Below are 20,337 nucleotides of genomic sequence, written 5' to 3'. Positions count from 1 at the left end.
ACAACATTCACATGGGGTGCATTTTGTTGAAGGAGGAGAAATGCTGGGTTTTTAAATCTGTCTTAGAATGAATCCTCTAGGAATTTAGATTGTATAGAAACAGGAAAAGTCTACTACTGTGAGACTGGATTCCTTCATGTATGGAAAATAACTTCCTGATATTCACATCCTCCTAACAGAGGGAAAATACTCAAAGCACAGTGACGTCCATCAGAGGATTACAGCTAGTGGTGACTGCACTGCTCCCGATTCTGGAATGCCGTTACCTGTTGTGTTATATCGCTGCAATTGTTGCTTCAAATACGGGTTCAAAAGATCTAGTTTTAACATGTAAAAGCGTTCTTGCCTGAGTAGATTTTTCTTTCCCTTTAATAACAAACTTCTTTTGTCCATGAGGTACTAGGTAATAGACAAGTAAGATCAGAGGCATAGAGGAAGGTACATTGTTGTACTAATTATCTGCTACAGTGAGCATCTTGATCTTTTTCACAAAGCCCTAAAAGTAAAGTAATGCAGTGGGGAAAAAAAGAAGGAACAGTCATTAGTTATTATTTGAGGTATCAAACATCCTGGAAACGGGCTCTGAGTTAGCTCTTAATGCTAAATTTTCTTTCTTTCTTTCAGCCGCTTTTTGCATTTGAGTACAAAGAGGTTTTCCCAGAAAATGGATGGAAGGTGTATGACCCCACTTGGGAGTACAGAAGACAGGTGGGTATTATTGCCATGTCCTTCCTCCATCCTCTCTATTCTTCGGAAGTGAGGTTCTGTGCAGTAATATAATTACAGGTCGCGTGGAGACGGAGAATGGTCCTGCTGACAAATGTCTCGCAGGCTGGGTGAGGACATTGTTCTCCACACTGCAGTGATTGATGACAGCCGTACAGCTTTAGAGAGAGTAGCATCTGCTGACGGAGATTACTCAGGCTGCAGAGAGCTGACTTTAGGCTTTGGTAGGAAAAACCTATTGCTCTGGCTTACTCATCGGCCACTGCTGGTAGTGAGGGGTGGAGAATGCGTTTAGTGGGTACAGTCATCCCATTGTTGAGTTTCACACCTCAGCTCTTGCTCGTAGTTTTAATTCTTTCCAGTTTTCTGTAGGATCTCTCAAACAGGAACTTGGAAGGAAAAAAATGTAGAATTCTTTCATTTTCTTGGGGAATCAGTGTAGGGATCAACCTAGAGAGAGTGTTGTGATTAACCATAGCTTGGAACAGACAGTTGTAGTGTGTCTAGAGTAGACTGGTGAAAAGTGCTAATGATTGTGAAGTGGTGGGCTGTCAGGAATACTGCGATAAAAACTTGAGTGGTCCTCCCTGGGGGAAAAGATGGGAGAGTTTCAGTTTTTATAATGAATCACTCTTATAATAAAATTCTCAAGTTGAGGAAACAGCACAATTTGGTGACAGCTTTGCCCTGGACACATTAAACTTTTGTCTCATCCAGATCTGCCAGGATAAAACGAATTTTCCTTTGTAAAATTAAGAAATTTACAGCCATGTAATTTAAAGATTTATTTGGATCTTTTCCGTAAAGCAAGCCAAAACAAGATGTCTGTCTTAGCCTAGTTGTTCATCTGATTCCTGACATCCAAAACCTAAGAAAGGGTTTCGTTTTCCTAGCTTTAATCTTCTAAAAGCTGGGCATGCCTTCTAAATTGGTTATCTAGGCCTGTCATTAACAGATGGGGAGAGTGAGTTTCACTGTTGGGGGTGATTTGTTCCCTCCTAAAATAGCTGCCTAAGATAGACGGTTGGCTTCTAGGCTGCTAATTGAAAGTGAGATGTATCTTACCTCCGCTGTCTTCATCGCAAACAAAGGGTATGTTTTGCAGTGAGATACCACAATCTAAAATCCTGGTAGAGACAAACTCCAGTCATTTGTAATCAATGACACACGCTGCATCTAAGGTCGACTTTGACTAATAAGACCAGATAATGCAGCGATTATTGCTTTGTTTAGAATTTACCTCTTTCTTGGTGGCTATTTTAAGGAAAGATCTGTTTATAAAGGGATCTGCAGCCCAAGCTGTATTGGAAAGATGCTTCTTTACAGGACTGAGAACTTTGGAGTAACGACTAAAGAATACCTGTGCTACCAAAATAATCTCCATTGAAAAGCACAGCATTCACTTAGCCAAGCGTCAGTTAAAACAAATAAAGTACAAAAGGCATCCTTACAATACTTGGAAGGGTGACCCTTGAGGATTTCAAGGTAAATTGTTCCAATTTCTTAATCCTGGCGTATCTGGTTTTAGAATTCAAGCTTTTCTATGCATACTGGTTTTTATATTGTGCTTGGTTGTACCTTAAATTGGCAGGAGCTTGGTTACACAGTGGAAAAGATACATACGTTTACATGTATGCTAACGGTATGAGCTTCAACAAGGCCAAGTGCCGGGTCCTGCACTTGGGCCACAACAACCCCATGCATCGCTACAGGCTTGGGGAAGTGTGGCTGGAGAGCTGCCTGGCAGAAAAGGACCTGGGGGTTCTAGTTGACGAGCGGCTGAACATGAGCCAGCAGTGTGCCCAGGTGGCCAAGAGGGCCAATGCCATCCTGGCTTGTATTAGAAATAGTGTGACCAGCAGAAGGAGGGAGGTGATTGTCCCCCTGTACTCAGCACTGGTGAGGCCACACCTTGAGTATTGTGTCCAGTTTTGGGCACCTCAATATGAGAGAGATATCGAGGTGCTGGAGCGAGTGCAGAGGAGGGCAACGAAGCTGGTGAAGGGCCTGGAGAATAAATCTTATGAGGAGCGACTGAAGGAGCTGGGACTGTTTAGTTTGGGGAAGAGGAGGCTGAGGGGAGACCTCATCACTCTCTACAACTACTTGAAAGGCCATTGTAGAGAGGTTGGTGCTGGTCTCTTCTCACAGGCAATTAGCGATAGAACAAGAGGGAATGGCTTCAAGCTGCAGCAGGGTAGGTTTAGGCTGGACATTAGGAAAAAATTCTTCACAGAAAGAGTGGTCAGACCCTGGAATAGGCTGCCCAGGGAGGTGGTGGAGTCACCATCCCTGAATGTGTTTAAGACTCATTTAGATGTGGTGTTAAGGGATACGGTGTAAGGGAGAACTTTGTAGAGTGGAGATGATGGTTGGACTCGATGATCCCAAGGGTCTTTTCCAACCTAAATCATTCTATGATTCTATGTGTGTGATTTGCAGCTCTTCATGGCCTTTCCCTAAAGAAAAAGGGACTCTGGGCCATGGTGTCTTTGTTTCTGGTCACGCGAGGCAGCACTGGTGTGTGTAAGGCATGTCCCCGTTGAGACACTGCTGCAGTATGTACTCCTTTTGTTGTGACCTGCTTTTGTATGGTTTTTGAGCAGCCAGGAAAAACAGCCTGACTGCTTTTACATCAAGAAACCAAACTGATGTCCATGTCTGAAGCCCTCAGTCATTTGCTTACATTGGTAACTGCAAAAATGAATGCAAACCAGGATTTTTTTGCAGGCATAGCCTATCTGAATTTTACCCATGATGGGCCACAGTCATTCCCATTCCAGATCACGCAATCCATCTGTTCCAGTAGCTTATCTCCAAAAGTGACCAACACCAGCTGCTGAAGAAGAGGCAAACCGTACTGCAGTAGATGTTTATGTGGTGATTTGGCCAGGAGGAGAATTTCATCCCTTTCGTTTGAGTTGATTTAGGTCCTGTAGTATGAAGCGTTATGTCCCCTCCAAAACTTTTAGGTATTTCAGTCTGTTTATTTAATTTCAGCATTTATAACTATGGATGTTCAGTTTATCTGTGTGAGTGTTTTATCCTTTTTTCTTAATCCAACCAGGTTCTGTTAAAGCAATAACAAATACTACAGTAAATCAGGATTACGTCCTGAAATGGCAGCAGGGATTCGTTAACAGTGAAACAAAACTGGCATCGTCAAATCAGATAATGGGATTACCTGTCTCTGACTGTATGAATTGTGATCAGAAATAGAAAAGCAGGACATACGTGCTATCTGCGGGACCTTTTGGAATTGGTTTAAAAACTACTAGAGAAGAGCTGGCCTGGGGCATAAGCAGCCCAGCAGTTACGGCTGGGCATTATCTTGGTGTAGCTCAAGCTGTGTCAGTCATTTCCCTCTGGGAGCAGGGACACGGAGAGAGAGGAGCGGAGCAAAGGTAGAAGCCAACTACCAGGCATCCAGAAAAGACTCTCAGAGTAGGATCCGTGGCAGGTTCTATGTCCACACTGGTGTACATGGCAAGTTTGCATGTGGTATAATTTATTTATTATAATTTTTTTTTCAGATTAATCTAAGTGTGTTGATATGATGGAGATTGTAACAATTAGGAAAGATATGCAGGAAACCCCTGACTTCTCTGTTCTTGGGAAAGATGGAAATATGTAACTTATTAAAAATCTGTGATTGTGTAAAACTATGGGGAGTAATAAACAACCTGTAGAGAACAAAAGGAACTCAGAGAGGTTTGGGATTTAGTCGGTAAATGGAATCACATGTGGCAAATGAAATTTAAAACTGAAATTGCTCCCTGATTTTTATTACACACGGGCTGGCAGAGTATAAAACAGAATGGTGAAGTGAATAAGGCTCAGTTGAAACCAAAAGGCCTTGAGATGTCTTTGGAGTAACTTAAAGCTTTCATTTTCCTTAACAAGGTGGGGAGCATTTGGAAAATATTACAAGGGATTGTGAGGCTGGAAATGTGTGATGTTTCCTTACAGAAGTCATGCTCGTCTAATCCTATGCTCTGGTCATATGTACCAGGGAGCCACAGATTAGGGCTGTGCTCGCTGCTTTCAGAAAAAAACATATAGAAATTAATAATTCAGAAGAGGAGCTGGTCTGTTTTGAGGATAAATGGAGTGCCCAGCATTAGTATACAAGCAGAGTGGGAAAGGGACAGCACGAGAACAGCATCCTGCAGAGGATCGTTGGGTGTAATTTAGGGGAGTAAAATGAGAATTGGACTGTTAAATGTCCCGTGGTTTAACTGAGGTCCCGCTTATGCTAGTTATGTCTCTACTGCAGAATGGATCACAGCTGTCTTGTGCGAAGTGGACACAACCTTGCCCGCTGTAGCTCAGGGTGGCTAAGCTCAGAATTGGTCTACTGGATCCCATAGAGAGATGTGGCTCTGTAATTCCAGCAAGGATTTTCTTTTTTTCCTGCCAGTGAAAGATCCTCACATGCTTAAGCTTAAACATGTGCTTTGCAAGGCGGTGATTTCAGTGCCATGCTGGTGTGTCTTCAGCAGTTTTTCCCTGCAAATGAAGAAAGTTCATCTTCTGCAACATGTGTAGGTCAAGTGATAACTGAGCACAGGTCATTAAAGTAAGGCATGAGTGACTATCCAGAGGGAAACCAAGGCTGGTTAGTGTGTGGAGATGACACAAAGGCTACGCGTCTATGGTTAGTTGGCAACAGTCGTAAGGAGCATTCCCAAGCACTGAGGAACCTTCATCGCAAGTTCCAGGTAGGTGTAGCTTCAGTCCAGGCTGTTACCGTCCCTCTTCAGAGTGAGTGTGTTTGAGCTTCTTTAGCATCTTTTAGTAGGGACTTAACTAGCCACTAGGCTGAGCATTAGCACTCGCCACCTCAGAGGAGGCATCTGAAGAGACTTTCCTGGGCAGGCAGTAGTGTCTGCACCTCCCTCAGTTGGGTGGTTGTTGCTGTCTTCCACCCGTAACATCAACACCAGCACGCAGATGACCCAGCTGTTAGCCCTCACCCAATGACTGCCTACTAGACTGTCAGTTTTTTCCTTCTGGATTTTATACCATCTCATGATGTTGTTTTCCCTTGAAACCTTGAGCTACCAGCGATCCCCATCTCAACAATCCTCTGCCCTATCTGCGATTTTAAGTTTCTTGTCTTTCTCTAGATTTTCACACAGCTCTTTCACATGGCTTTGCGGTGTCCTTGGTGGCCTGAGCCATGGGTGAGCAGCTGGGCCACATCAGAGCTGGGACCTGAAGAGGCAGTTGGGCCCTTGTGGAGTCGAGAAGAAGGGCTGCAAGGCCAGCCTGCCTGCTGCCAAACCTGGGCATATCTCCGTGGTTGCTGCAAGCCAAGGTTCACCATTAGGCAGTTTGGACAAACTGCTCAGTTTTGAGGATTAAACGAGTTTAAGTATGGATGTGAGGTGCACTGTGCCAGCTGGTCCCAGTGAGAACAGCCATGGGCACCTTTGATTTATGACTGTAGATGTGGCCTTGTTGCCTTCCTCACTTTGCCCTCTGGCAGCACCCGAACACGTGAGTTCCCCTGAAGTCAGGGTTTATGATTTATGACTGTAGATGTGGCCTTGTTGCCTTCCTCACTTTGCCCTCTAGCAACACCTGAACACGTGAGTTCCCCCGAAGTCAGGGTCTACTAGCGGTGTTGGTTTACCTGGAGAAGACAGACCTAGTGTACCCATCAGGGCAGCATGCTCTGGTCACTAACGTGGACACCCAGTAGCCACGTTCCCTAGCAGCTTCTGGACCATCACACCCACTGTTAGCCTGGGTTCCTCCTGCAGGTGCACAGGCAGGTGTCTCCCAGAGCAGGTCCTGAGCCGTCAGAGGCATCTTGAGCTACACCTGTAACAGTTTGGGTTGGTTTGATTGTAGGCTTTTGGGTGCTTACAACTTCCCAGGAAGCAGTGAAATGCATCTTATATGAGGAAATACCAATGTGCTTTATATCATGTTTAGCTTTTCCTATTGATTCCAGCTGGAGAAAGTGCAAATCTGAAGAAGCAGCAGTAAATGCACAAGATACACTGCACCATGGCAAAAGTCCTGGGAAGATGCAAATCCGGCTCCTCTTCTAGCCTACTTTGCTTATTTCTGCTTACTTCGAGTTCTTGGAGAGAGTCACAATCTGAATCCACAGCCCACTTTGGGTGGTGCCGTGATTCAAGGCTCCTGCTCCAGGGGAAAGCAGACATTCCCTGGGATTCAAAGGAAACTTGAACGCTGACACACAGCATCTTTTCTTTCTTTGAGGGGTTGTCATGGATTTTCCTGGTCTGGGCTATTGCAGAGGAAAGATTTCATTCGAATTCGTCAGGGCGGCAGCTGAAAGGCTTGGAGCTTTGGAGGTGTTGGTTCTGGACTGAGCAGCGTGTGCTGAAGCCGTTCTGCCCCGCGCCGTGAAGAGGGTGCTTTACAGGGACTGCTTGATCTCAGCGAGCACCGGTAGAGTTGCAGGGTAGAAGAAAAAGGAGCTCTTCTTCCATGTAACTGCATGTCAGCTCCCATTTTCCTTGCCAAGAGCGTGCTGACAGCGTAGTTTTAATTGAGATTTGTGGGAGGTGAGATCTCCACGTGTTGCTGACGGGTCCATTGCAGGGCAGTCATGTACTTACCAGGACAGGACTGAGAACAATGTAGTCATTTGCCATTAGTTCACTTCCAGACAGTAACCAGTTTGGTCACAGCTGATGGACAGCTAAGAGCAAGAGTCTTGCTTATTCCCTGGGGGACAGCAGAGCTGGTGAACCTCCTTGCTGTGTAGACCTCTGAGCATGTTTTACCCATCAGTAGCTTGGACTGTGTGTACACACTGTTTGATGCCCGTTTCTGCCACTTCTTTGGCTTCAGGCAGTGCCAAAAATAGATTTTGTTTAGGGTTTTGGGGTACTCGTGATCCTGGCAACTCTGCTGATTCCTTGTAGTAACACTTCCTTCCGAGGGAGTGCCCCAGGACCAGGGGTGGTTCACAAGCAGGGTGTGACCGCTATTAGGCAGAAGGTCTGTCCTCTCCTCAGATGTCTAACCATGACCTGTTTTGAGAGCATGACTCACGGCTCTGACGAGGAGCCGGCTGCAGTCTCTGTAGGTCAACCATCGTTACCACAGCTCGTCTGACCTGTGTTAGATTGGTCATTTATTTCCCATGGGAGCCACAACAGTGGTAATCAGTGTCCTACCACCCTCCTTAAAACGAAGCGCTGTTTATTAGAACAACAGCGTGTATTGTTTTAAGAACTGATGTTCCTCTAACTCAGACTCTGTGCTCAACAGTCTGGCCATGTTCGCTGCGTATAGGAGCTGTAGTAGATCTGTCTTCCCCACAGAGATGCGCTGTGTCCGCGCTCACCCCTGTTTAAATCTCTCCTTGCAGACACCCAGTAGCAACCACACCGTTTTGACCTGTTAACTCCCAGCGCCGGCCAGACTAAGCCTGCAGATTGTCAGGATCGTCCCCGTTGTGCTTCGGGTGTTACCTGGAGATTGTCGTCTGGGAAGCTGTTGAGCTGCTTCCCCACCAGGGCACCCCGAGCTCGGTGATGTGCGTGCGTAGGTTCCCTGCTCTCCCAGCCCAAGGCAGAGTAGTACAACCAGAGAGCTTAGTCTGGCAGGAACACGGGAGTTACACATCACTGTCCAGATCACGTACAGTCACGCAGCCGCAGACACGCAATTCTTAGGTTTGTGGTGGTTTTAGGGGACTGCACGGCTGTGCCACAAACACTGAACAAGGCCCAAAACAGAATGATTTTTCTGGGGTGTTTTACTGCCTGTTCTCCTTTCTGTCTTCCCCTCCATCCTGTCTGGTATCTCCACTTTCCATCCCCGGTTTCCACCCACCACGCTTGAGCCAAGTGCTGAGAGAGGAGTGAGGGCTGTTGGTCACCCGTTCTGTCCTGCTCCTGGCTCCTGTAAGCACCGTGAGGAAACTGGGAGGTACGTTACAAATACTCTCAGGGGTGCGACCTCTGTTGCCGCCTCTGTAGCCTCCACAGTTCTTTGCCGTAGGCGAGCCTGCCTGCAGTCTTCTAGTTTTCCTGTTCTTCAGTGACTTGAGCAAAACATCGGCCTCTCTGGGAAGAGGCATGAGATACAAGTTACCAAGATAACGCAGTCCCAGGCTCCAGCCCTAAATGTCCTTCATTAACAAAAGGTGCCTCGAATTTCAGGTCTGGGGATTTGACTGTGCTGAGGTCTCAGAGCAACTCATTTGCTAACCTGCTGCTGTTTCCTCTTTAGGGAATTCCCAATGAAAGCTGGAGGCTGACCAGGATTAACGAGCGCTACGAGCTGTGTGATACATACCCCGCCATTCTAGCTGTGCCTGTAAACATTCCCGATGAAGAATTAAAGAGAGTAGCATCCTTCAGATCAAGGGGACGCATACCAGTGAGTGTGACAAAAGAGGCCGCTTTGATGTGGTCATAAATAATGGCCGCTTTGGGCCATAAATAATACCGAGATCAGGCTGAGTGGATGCCGGGGAGCAAATAAATGGTCAATGGATAATAAAAGTGACAGCAATATGTTTGAGGAGTTAGAAAGCAACGTTATCTGCTGGAACCACTGCTGTGAAAGAGACGTAGACTAAACCAAAATGAGAAGATAAGATAACGTAGCACAACCCAGACCGCATCTCAGTTCAGTTCCTGAAAAACGCGAAGCAGCCCTGTTTAGTTGTTTACAATTGTCTGCCCTACGCGGACTTCCAGGGTAGAGGAATACGTGGTGATGCTCTCGATGACAATGCTTATTACGTGAGCTCAGACGAAACGCACCTTTCTGATTATTTCAGCGCTAACTGCAAATGTACTGTTTTACTTCTCAAGCCTATAGAAAATTAAATCTGTTCCTAAAGTGCATAACTTTAGTAAAGACACAGCCCAGTGACTGCAGAACGAGAAGGTGGGGCTGTGACTCACGCAACAGCGAGAAATCTGCATCATATTTAAAAGTCAGACTTAAACCTATTCGGTCACCTCTTGTTTATTCAAACTTTGGGAATGCCACCAGAATGAATGAGTAAGGACAGAAGAGTTCATTCTTTCATTCAGTCGTGATTTAATAGAACCCAGCCCTCTGGAACTAGCTAATACATGGCGGGATCCCAGCACAAGCCACTGCAGGTACAACACTTCACTGGTCTAACGAATCCCATTTTTCCTTCATTTCTTTCTCGTTTGTTTCCAAAGGTATTGTCATGGATTCACCCAGAAAGTCAAGCAACGATCACTCGCTGTAGCCAACCAATGGTGGGAGTGAGTGGCAAGCGAAGCAAGGAAGATGAGAAGTACCTTCAAGCCATCATGGATTCTAATGCTCAGTCCCATAAAATCTTCATATTTGATGCAAGGCCTAGTGTGAACGCTGTAGCCAATAAGGTCGGGTACTTTTTCTTCTGTCAAAAGCTGGGAACATAATCATTTAGAGCACTTTTCCCCCCACCATTTCAAATTATTCCTTTTCTACTATGAAGAGATTCATATGCAATGATCTGATTCTCTAGACAGAGTTACACACCTGCACTGGTATCAGTAGATATCAGCGTGACTATGCAAGGTCCGCTTGGATTAATCCACAACTTGAAATGAGATTGGAAGGGAAAAAATCCAAGTAGAACTGAGGTCAAACTCTAACACCCCCAATCTTGCGTATCGCCCTTTTTCACTTCACGTGGTTGAAAGACCTCCTTCCTCTAACAGCGCCGAACCCTGGTGGGAGCAGAGGTTACTCAGCGCTTCTGAAAATCAGGCATCGTGATCTTTAATTTCAAAATATAATCTGGGGATCTTTAATGTCTAGGAATGTTGCCGTTTTCTTCCTGCTGTTATGTCTCATGCCGTAACTCTCACCCCTGTTGTAACGGTAGAACTGCTGTGTTGCCCTAAAGCTGATTTTTTTTTTTCTTTTTAATCTGTCTTTCCCACTACTTAGGAAAGGCAATTAGCGTGTGGGATATACTGCTCTATAATAGCATGGTAAATTTGTAAATGACAGAATAGTGAATCTAATGAGCTGGCAGCTTGAGTGGGGGATAAATGGTAGGATAAATGATAATTACAGAGAAAAAGAAGGCTTGTAATGTGATATTCTTTGGTAAAAATTATAGCATTCATTACTATTGCAGGAAAGAGACACAAAGAGTGTGTGTGTGTACATGTTTGTTCCCAATTGTAAGATAAATCCAATGTTTACGGCCTGCTTTAGGTAGCACAGTCACTGTGGCATTTTGTCAGCTGATACTTGCTCAGGACAAACGATTGGGGTAAAATATCAAATGCGGTTTTGCTTAATGATTTTTATGTTCTTAATGATTTCTTTTGTTCTTCAGGCTAAAGGAGGGGGCTATGAGAGTGAGGATGCCTATCAGAATGCAGAGCTGGTGTTCCTGGACATTCACAATATTCATGTTATGAGAGAATCACTGAGAAAACTGAAAGAAATTGTGTACCCCAATATCGAGGAGACTCACTGGCTGTCTAATTTAGAGTCAACTCACTGGCTGGAGCATATCAAGGTACGCATGGCTGCCCCCACTCCGTGTGGCTCTCACCACAAGTCTGTACCAGTCTGGTCACTGGGAAATGCATCCAGAGATACTCATTCGTATCCAGATTTCAATTCATGAGAAATTTGAAGACTTACAGTTTGTTTTCAATTTAAAAACAACTAAACCCACCATTTCTTGCAATGGGGAATTTTGAGGAGATGGGAAGAGGGACAAGAGAGAGGGTTGAAATACTGACAGATGGTGTTTAGGAAGTGAAATGTGTTCCTGGGTAATGTATAACTGCGAAAGCCCTGGTCAGAGTGTAGGAGCCCCAGAGGTTCCAGGCTCTTGACTCGGGGATCCTCGACATCCGGGCGTTACTGCCTGGTTCAGACCAGCAGGTGTTGGGAGTTCGTGCCCCATCGGCCTTTGAAGAAGCCAAGCAGAATTGGGATGAGTGTGGCAAAACGCTTCAGCTTCTACAAATGTTGGCTTTCAAGTTAAGCTCGCTCTTTCCTAAAAAGCTCCAGTTTACGTTGTCTGCCTGCTAATGCAGAAAGGGGCAGTTGCAAGGTGATGGCCATCTTGTGTTGGCCGTTCAGACACAGAATGCTCCTGCCTTTAAATCCTGGTCTGTCCAAGGACTGAGCTTAATGCAGGGGCTTTGCTAGAGTTGTGCCTGTGCTACAGTTTAGATGTCTTGTCATCTTGCTGAAACAAAAAATGTGTTCACCAATCTGCTGTCCTAGTTATGAAGTAGTTGGAACTGATTTACCATTCTCCTTGAGGCAGGCAGAGCCCTTGGTTTGTCCTGTGTTGTCACGAGCCATTTTTCATTTATAGTTTCTGTTCCAAAGAGATTTCGTAACTTTTTTTTTTTCCCTTGTCCCAGCTTATTCTCGCTGGAGCCCTTCGCATTGCCGACAAGGTGGAATCGGGGAAGACGTCTGTGGTTGTACACTGCAGTGACGGCTGGGACCGAACAGCCCAGCTCACCTCTCTGTCTCTGCTCATGTTAGATGGCTACTACCGAACTATCAGGGGCTTTGAAGTGCTAGTGGAGAAGGAGTGGCTGAGCTTCGGCCACAGATTTCAGCTGGTGAGTCACTAGCCCTTGGAAGGCACTGAACAGAAAGTTATTGTCCACCTTGAAGGATTTCAAAGGAGTTTAGCCTTTCCTGTGAGAAGTCTCCCACCTGAACTCGCAGAAGAAAGGTGAATGCTGCTGCTGTTGTTTTCTGCCTATAATTCCAGTCATCTCTTAACCTCCTTGGAGACAGTAGTGGTCAGGTACGAGGAACAGGTGGTATTAAACGTCTCAGGTGCCTGACGGATATCTTGCGTTCCCATGCTTAGGCTTAAACAAACAGCGTGTGTTGGGTTCAGGACAGGTGTTTCTGCTGGGAGGCGGCAGAAACCACTGGGGTATTTTTTGTCTTTCTTTCCAGTTCAGTCCGTTTTCTGAAACTGCTTGGACACTGTCATTTAACAAATGCCTTGGTATTGAGAAGGCTGGGGAATGGGGTTATGGCCTTGACCTCGCATTTTCAGGCACATTTTATTTTTGGGGAGGCTTTTTAATTATTTAGGTAAAAGATCAGCAGTTTGAGACTGGAGCAAGAGGAGCTCGTGGTTGTGTCCCTGGAGTTGGCAGAGAGGCAGCTTTGTGGACTTACGACACAGCAGTTCGTTACGGTTTGCGCTGATGGGAACGGAGAGAGCCTTTCAGTAGTATCCTTTCAGTCTTTGTTCCTAGTGTGTTTTGCTCGTAGCTGCTCTCTTAGGGCTGTTTAATTTTGGCAAGGGCTAGAAAAAGGTCCGTTTCCAGCACATGCGATGGTGGGTTGCATAGTTAAATGCTCTGAGGAAGGTGGGGAAAGAGGCACTAAGCAGCTGAGGTTCTGCTGCAGCAAAACCGTCATCTGGTGTTTGAATGGTATTTTAACTTCCCTGTCTATACAAAGAAGATAACGCTATTGATTTCCTTTGGTGAGGGGAGAACAGTATTACAAGGAGGTAGGGATCTCTGTTACTTACACGCTCTTGCCTGTCTTTGTACAGTACTCAGGGCTCCTGGGTAGCGTGTAACCACTAGCGTACTATACTAGTGATAAGGAATCCGGCCTCACGTGTCTCGGCCACACAGCGTGGTCAGGGTTGGAGGACTATTTCTGGGGATGCTTTCATCACTGCCTCTCTTGAGGTGGCAGGAGATGGCCTGGGTTAATGTTTGTACAGCGCTTGGAAGCTGCGAGGTGTTGTGTGACGGTTGTGGCCACATGCCGTGCCTGGAGGTAGTGTTTAGGTCTAGCGCACTGTACTACTGCAGTAGCCAGGACGACAGCTGCAACCGAAGCAAAAAGCATTCTCTTTTTTTTTTTTTCCCTCCTGAACTTTAGCTATTAACTGAAACCAGTGCCAGCATAGCATCTGGAGCCTCTACTCAAACAACTTTTGTTTAAATTTAGCATGAAAATATCCCCATAAGGAAGCGTCACTTCAAAGATGAAAGGAGTAGCTGTCCTTTACTCCTTTACCCGCTGGTATGGACAAAGCAGACCCAGGACTCACTTGAACCACCTTATAGCTCTCCGTAAAGGCTTGGGTGACCGAGAGGAGACCCCGGCAGTTTCCCCATGAACCCCGCGTGACTCGTGTTCTTTGTCCTGCTCGGTTTCAGAGAGTTGGCCATGGAGATAAGAATCATGCAGACGCGGATCGCTCTCCTGTCTTCCTCCAGTTCATCGACTGTGTCTGGCAAATGACGAGACAGGTAAATTGCTGGGTGACACACGTCCCCAAAGCTGCTGTGCCAAGATGTGGCACAGTGTCTGGCCCCAGGAGTAATTTCCAGGCTGACCTGCAGAGGCTCACCTTCCTGGGCTTCGACTCTTGTTCTGAACTCTGGCGACAAGTTTCTTGGGAGCCTGTTTAGCAAAGAGCCCGCATGCACAAGTGCACAGGGAGGCCGCGGTGTCAGCACGTGTCAGATTAGCCAGTTAGTGGGTGCTGATGCCTACGTGCTGCTATCATAAATGTGAGCTTGTGCTCACAGCTTGCCTCACCCTGACACGGGGGACAGCTGCCTCACATTTGTCACGGAATAAACACCCCAGCCACCCTCAGTAGCCCACTGGGCCTTCGGAAGCATGAGTGTCTTGAGCTGCTGAAGTCTCGAGCATGGTGGGTGCAGGCAGATCGCTGTTGCTTCTGCTCAAGCTGATCCTGTAACCAAACCTGCAGCCGTGGAGCAATGCATTTGCTCCATTTTAACTTCTGAAGGCTAACGCACTGCTCCTGATTCATACCCGACGGCTGGAGCCGAGTTCCTCACTTCATTCCAGGCATGGCAGAGGCACGGTTCAGGAGCCATCCCTTATGGTTGGGAGGTCTTTCCCCAGGTGTGTGGGACCTGGAAGGCTTTTTTTGTGTCTGCTGTGACACAAAATGTGTCACATGGCAAATGTCAGCCACAGTCCGGCAGTTCACTGAAAAAGTTAGGCTCATCATGGATCAAAACAGGTAAAGTGGAAAAGAAGGATACCATTATATACGAAGCTGTACCACATTCAAGCAGAGGTAAAGGAAGGCTTTACCATCATCAAACGTCACTTTCACTGTGCTGTCCTTGGATTGCTCCTGGAAGCAGGCATCCTGTCCTGCAGCTGGCGAGGTCAGGATGCTGCAACTGGGGCAGCCTGGGAAGCAAAGCATGTCTTTGCAGATCACTGCACGTATCGTCACTGACCCTTTGTGGAGCTTCGGTTCTCCCTGGCTTGGGCCTGATTGTTTCTGCATGGAACATCAACAGCAAACACAGCCCCTACCCATACACACGTTCCTCCCGCTGACCTGTGTTGCAAGCTGCCTCCCTGCGGTTCCCTCTGGGAAGCGCTGTGTTGCACAAACAGGTTATTTCCATTTGGCCCTGGGAAATTTCCATTTCGTTTTATGCATTATTTCACATGTGCTTCAGCCTTTTGTTCACAGTCGTGTTGCATGGTCTGTCATGAGGGGCAGGCATTAGCAGAGCGAGCTTCAACTTGAAGCAGCACCAAATGTGTATATAAACACAGCAGTCAAACCCTTCAGACCTCTGGCTTTTGCTCAAAATTCCTCTCTGCACATGTAAAGCAGCTTTGCAAGGGAGAAACTCTTGCTTCTAGAAGGAGCAAATATGATCCCGAATATCCAGCCAGGCAGGGAACGGGGACAAATCCTGTTTTAGAAATCAAGAAGAGAAGCCAACTCCTTACCAAGACCACGAAGCGGGAGAAAGTTTATTTGCGATTCCTGTTCTAAAATCCCAACTTAATTTTCTGGTTCTGTCTGAAGTTTCCTACAGCATTCGAGTTCAACGAGTACTTCCTGATAACCATCCTGGACCACCTGTACAGCTGTTTGTTCGGGACCTTCCTGTGCAGCAGCGAGCAGCAGAGGGTGAAGGAGGTAAGGCAGCTTCTCTCCAAGGCGAAGGCGCGGTGGCCGTGATTGCTTTAGCTGCCGGGTACTGCTAGCGACACTGTTCCAGCACTCAGTGGTAGATGCAGGTCCCCCTTCTTAGCAGCTTCAACTGCTGTCCGTTGGAGGCTTTCAGAGCAATACCATTTCCACTGCTTTCAGCATGGTTCTCAGCTGCTCGCTGGTCACTGAGGAGCTCCTGGTGTCTCCCAGGTAGTTGGAAATGCAGTTTTTCTTTGAACTCCAGTTTAATGTAACCTTCTCTGTGGAAACTGGTACCTTTTCACCCTCCCTTTTCCTTGGAGTGGTCCCATTAGGTGGATTTTTAACTACCAGCCAAGTGTGTATTGTCATTGTGCACACGCAGGTTACAGCAAGCGCCTGGTCTCAGGGTGCGTTCTTGCTGTGCTTGCATTTTTCCGGGAGAGGACAGAGCTGCTGGTGTTGCGAAGGACGTGCCGCTGGGTCCTGCCATCAGCCAGCTCTGCTCTGCAGCCCGGCCGAGGTTGGTTTGCTGAGGGAGGAGCGTATAGATGCATCCATTCAAACGCTACCCTGTTCAGACCCTGGAGTCAGAAGGAAAAGCAGTGACGCTCATTCTGGCTCACCTACCTAAAGATGGAGCATTTTGTCACCAAAAGCTCGCAGGCTAACGTCACAGAGGTACAGTGAGGACGGCGCTGGGTGGGACCCTATGTAATTATATTTGATAGCACATGAGTTAAAAAATAAAAATAATAAAAAAAAAATTACTGTACTGTAGTGAAATCAGGGTCCGTGTTTCTCTAGAGTCCACAGCGGCTGAATAATTGTAATTTCCAGAGAAGAAAACCTGCGTGCTTGGGGCTTCGGTAAGGCCTCAGCCTAGCAAAGTACTTAATCTAGAAAGCACTTCAGCACTGGTTTCACTGGGACTATTCACAGCCCTAATTATTCCACTAGATCAGGGCCCAAGTCAAATGTTTTCTTTTTTCTCTTTGCAATTAAATACTCCAGCAAGTCCTCCAGGAGCACTTTAAAGAGGTGAGGTTTAACCAAAGCGCTGGGAGTTCCCATGCCAGCGTCCCCTTGCTGTGCCGATGGCGGTTCCTGCTCCGCGCTGGCAGCTGGCTGGGTGAGAGAGGATGTTTCCGTGCCAGGCTGCGTGTGTGCCTGCCTGCAGCCATGTGCTTTAATTACAGTAACCGCATCAAAAGAACATTTTGGGTTTTGTTTTTTTTTTTTAAGCTACAAAAGGGCAACCAGCTCTGTATTAACGACAGGCATATGTATATGCTGTTATAAATACTTTGTAGATAAACGCTGCGATTCATATAGGAAATAAAGCCTCCTCCACCCCCTTCCCTTGCAGAGCCTTCCAAAAAAGACCGTGTCGCTTTGGTCTTACATCAACAGCCAACTGGAAGACTTCACTAACCCCTTGTACGTGAGCTACTCCAACCACGTCCTCTATCCCGTGGCCAGCATGCGCCACCTCGAGCTGTGGGTCGGCTACTACATCCGATGGAACCCCAGGATGAAACCCCAGGTACCTCTCTCTTCCAAGGATCCTGCTTTTATTTCCCTCCCTGCTAGCACTAATAACTCGTTTTGGAGCTCAGGACCTCTGAAGCACAAGAAGTAACGTACACACTTAGGCTGCCACTGCTTAAATCTAAAAACAAAAGCCTAGATTCAAATGCAAGCACGTTGAAGAGCAGCACCCACAGCTGGGCTGCCATGGGCGCTCAGCTGGGGGTCACAGCCTCCTGAAATCCGCAGGGGCTGAAGACACTCAGCAACTGGGAAAGTTTCTCACTTGGAGTATGGGCAAAAAATCATCTGAATTCTCTCGTCTTTACAAAAGAGCCTAAAAACCTAAGGCTTCTTTGATTGTGGGCTTCTAGCTCTCAGTGTCGGGGCTGTACTTAGATGGCCGGCAGCAGGAACGGCTGCTTGCTTTGGCTGCCTGAGGCACGGGGCTGTGACCGCGACCCTCGTTACACTCTTGCACCCTGGCAGCAGGGAACGGCCTTGCCCAGGGCAGGCACCTGAGACGGGAGCCTGAACATGGCCCTAAATGCTGAAATCACTTCTTAATAGGAAGGAACATAAATTCCTGGCTTGCCTCAGAGTCCAACTGCAGTTAGCAGAGCTTTGAAAATCTGGGGCATTAGATAGAGGAACCCAGCCTTCCAGTATTAACTATGTAACAGTCAGAACTATGTGGAAAATATTTAGATAAATCTGTGGGGTTCCCCCCGCCAAAGCCCTGAAATTCTGTCCAGGCCGAGATGCCAAGGCCAGTCCCCCCTCAGAAACGTCAGAGATCAGAGTGTTGTAATGGTCATCTTGCAGAACAGACACAAAGTTTTGTTTAGCCACCATTGCACTACGCTTGCTGGATAAAAATGAGTATCCCACAGCCAGAACAACTACTGTCTGACCCCTGGGCTGGAGGCAATGATTTCCCCACCTCCCCCCTCCTTCCCTCATAGCTGGGTGCCAGGTCAGCAGCAACGCTTCACGGTCCAGGCGTCCTTCTTCCACGCTCACCTCCACGTTTTCTTGCAGGAACCTGTCCACAATCGCTACAAGGAGCTTCTTGCCAAGCGGGCTGAGCTGCAGAAGAAAGTGGAGGAACTGCAGAGAGAAATCACCAACCGTTCCACCTCGTCCTCGGAGAGAGCCGGCTCTCCCGCACAGTGCGTGGCTCCTGTACAGACTGTTGTATAATACAGACTTTTTTTTTTTTTTTTGCGCCGAGTACCTTCCCGGGACCATGGGGGCAGCTTTTCTGAAGCCTTCTGGATTTCCAGTGTGGTGTCTGGGAGATGCCAACCTATTTATTTATTTTTCTCCAGGGTAATTTATTAGTACTGTAGCACTAGAGGAAGCTTAAGCAAAAACAAAGGCAGGCAGCCCCCTATGCAATTAACCTTCTCAGTGGCTAGATTATAATACAAGCTAATTGCACTTGCCACCTAAAAGAAACCTAGAGCTCCTTCTTTGCTCACTTATGTGCTGGAAATCACTTGGCTTTAAAGAGAGCCTCTGCACTAGAGTGAAGTACTGTGGAGGAAAAACATCTACTCAGAAGTTTGAAAAATCTTCCCTTTGCTACAAGGAAATATCAAACCTGAGTTTATATCGGAGCCTATAACACAGCTGTTAAGTCATGAAACCTTCCGCTATGAATGTCTGCATAGCAGTGTTAATGAGTTTGCCAACGTACTCAGAGACAAGCAGCAACAGAATCTGAAACATATCACCCTCCTCCTTGCTTTTCCCTTCGCTTTGATCTAGGTCATAGGAAGCCATGTAAATGATGCCTTACTCCAAGAAAGGGCAGCTTCTACCAATACAACATGGTGGTAGAGGAGCAACCTACGCGACTTAATTTCGTAGGACAAAGTTTACTTCTGTATCTGCAACTTTAGTCTCACTTACAGTTTACATGGGTGTGCCAGGATGCGACTCCAGCACCTTTATTTCTGCAGGGGGGGAAGCAGAGCACGGCTCCCCTGGGCTTTCTGCAGCTTCTCTGGCCTCCAGTGCCTCACGCTCAGCAGGGGAAAGGTAGTGGAATTCCAAGGGGCATGTGTGAACTGCTGGGATCAGTCATGTCATTTTGCTCGGATAATAAGCATAATCAGCGATTTGAATGCTTCTGTGCAGGATCATAGTGGCATACTTAAGGTGTTTCAGTTTTCTGTTAACTCATGGAAGCAACTGCGTATCAACCAAAGAAGCCTTTCTGCCTGCATTGCAACTGCTGCTTAAGGTTATTGTGGTAGATAAACAGCTTAGCCAGTTTCTGAGCCCGGTGTTTAGGTCTTTTTCCTCATAGCGTACTTCAAGGATTAGCGTCACCTGACTAAACTTAAGTCATATTCAATTTTAATACAAAGTTTTACTGTAGAAGCGGAGATAAAAACCACACTTGGTAACACCACGACTGCCCCATGGCTCTTCCAAACAGGTGAGGCTGCAGAAGATGGGGCTTACAGTGAAGGAAGTTACACCTGTGCAAGCATCTTTACTCCAGGCTGCGTCTCACCTCCACGCTAAGGAAGAGGGGCAGGGCTTGGTCCAGGTTCCTGTGTTGCTCTTTTATGACAGGATCCCATACTGCGGTCACCTCTCTAACGCACCCATCAGCATGCTGCTTCACGCTGCCTCTCATCCATGGTAGAGAAGTATTTTCTGAGAGGGTACAAGAATGGACAATTTACGTGTCAGAAATTGCCCGTCAAAAGCCACACTCCTTCCAAGGCAGTAACAAGGGTTTTCCCCTGCAGTCTCCATTTCTGCCTGCTCCGCTGCAATCGGTGTCTCAGTACCTACACTGAAATCCACAGCCACCTTCCGACAGGCCAAGAACAGGCTGTATAGCATCACTGCGTTTGTGAGAGGGGGGGCTGGTGTTACGGTTCGATAGTGCAAAGGATCCACACACAATACCTTCTGAAGGCCTTGGATTTGCTTTAAGGTTAAAGGGCAGATCTGCTCTTACGTACAATCATTATAGATGGTTCATAGCGTTATTCTCTATTAGCAAAGTGACTATGTGTGTATATTTTGCTCCTTGATGAACACTGTTTGGTTTCCTTAACACTAATAAAAATTGATAAATGGGTAAAGTTCTTCCTGCGCCCTTATTTTCAACTCTGTGGTTCGCCAAAGGACTTCTAGTC

At 46.8% G+C, this 20,337-nt stretch overlaps 1 protein-coding gene across 5 annotated transcripts in view; it reads left to right on the top strand.

Annotated features, from left to right (window-relative positions):
• Window positions 1–20,254, top strand: part of MTMR2 (myotubularin related protein 2) — a 66,333-nt gene extending 46,079 nt beyond the window's left edge. For all 5 annotated transcript variants that reach the window (XM_063329678.1, XM_063329699.1, XM_063329708.1 and 2 more), the window contains 9 exons: window positions 625–708; window positions 8,950–9,099; window positions 9,903–10,091; window positions 11,042–11,227; window positions 12,093–12,299; window positions 13,881–13,973; window positions 15,536–15,649; window positions 17,013–17,189; window positions 18,215–20,254. In XM_063329678.1, the coding sequence (XP_063185748.1) occupies window positions 625–708; window positions 8,950–9,099; window positions 9,903–10,091; window positions 11,042–11,227; window positions 12,093–12,299; window positions 13,881–13,973; window positions 15,536–15,649; window positions 17,013–17,189; window positions 18,215–18,376 (1,362 nt within the window). In that variant the 3' untranslated portion in view covers window positions 18,377–20,254. The remainder of the gene's footprint in view (window positions 1–624; window positions 709–8,949; window positions 9,100–9,902; window positions 10,092–11,041; window positions 11,228–12,092; window positions 12,300–13,880; window positions 13,974–15,535; window positions 15,650–17,012; window positions 17,190–18,214) is intronic.
• The last annotated feature ends 83 nt before the right edge of the window (window positions 20,255–20,337 follow it).

The sequence above is a fragment of the Chroicocephalus ridibundus genome, chromosome 1 (assembly GCF_963924245.1).
Source record: "Chroicocephalus ridibundus chromosome 1, bChrRid1.1, whole genome shotgun sequence".
In the NCBI taxonomy this organism is placed as follows: Eukaryota; Metazoa; Chordata; class Aves; order Charadriiformes; family Laridae; genus Chroicocephalus; species Chroicocephalus ridibundus.
This window is presented reverse-complemented; position numbering and strand designations above follow the sequence as displayed.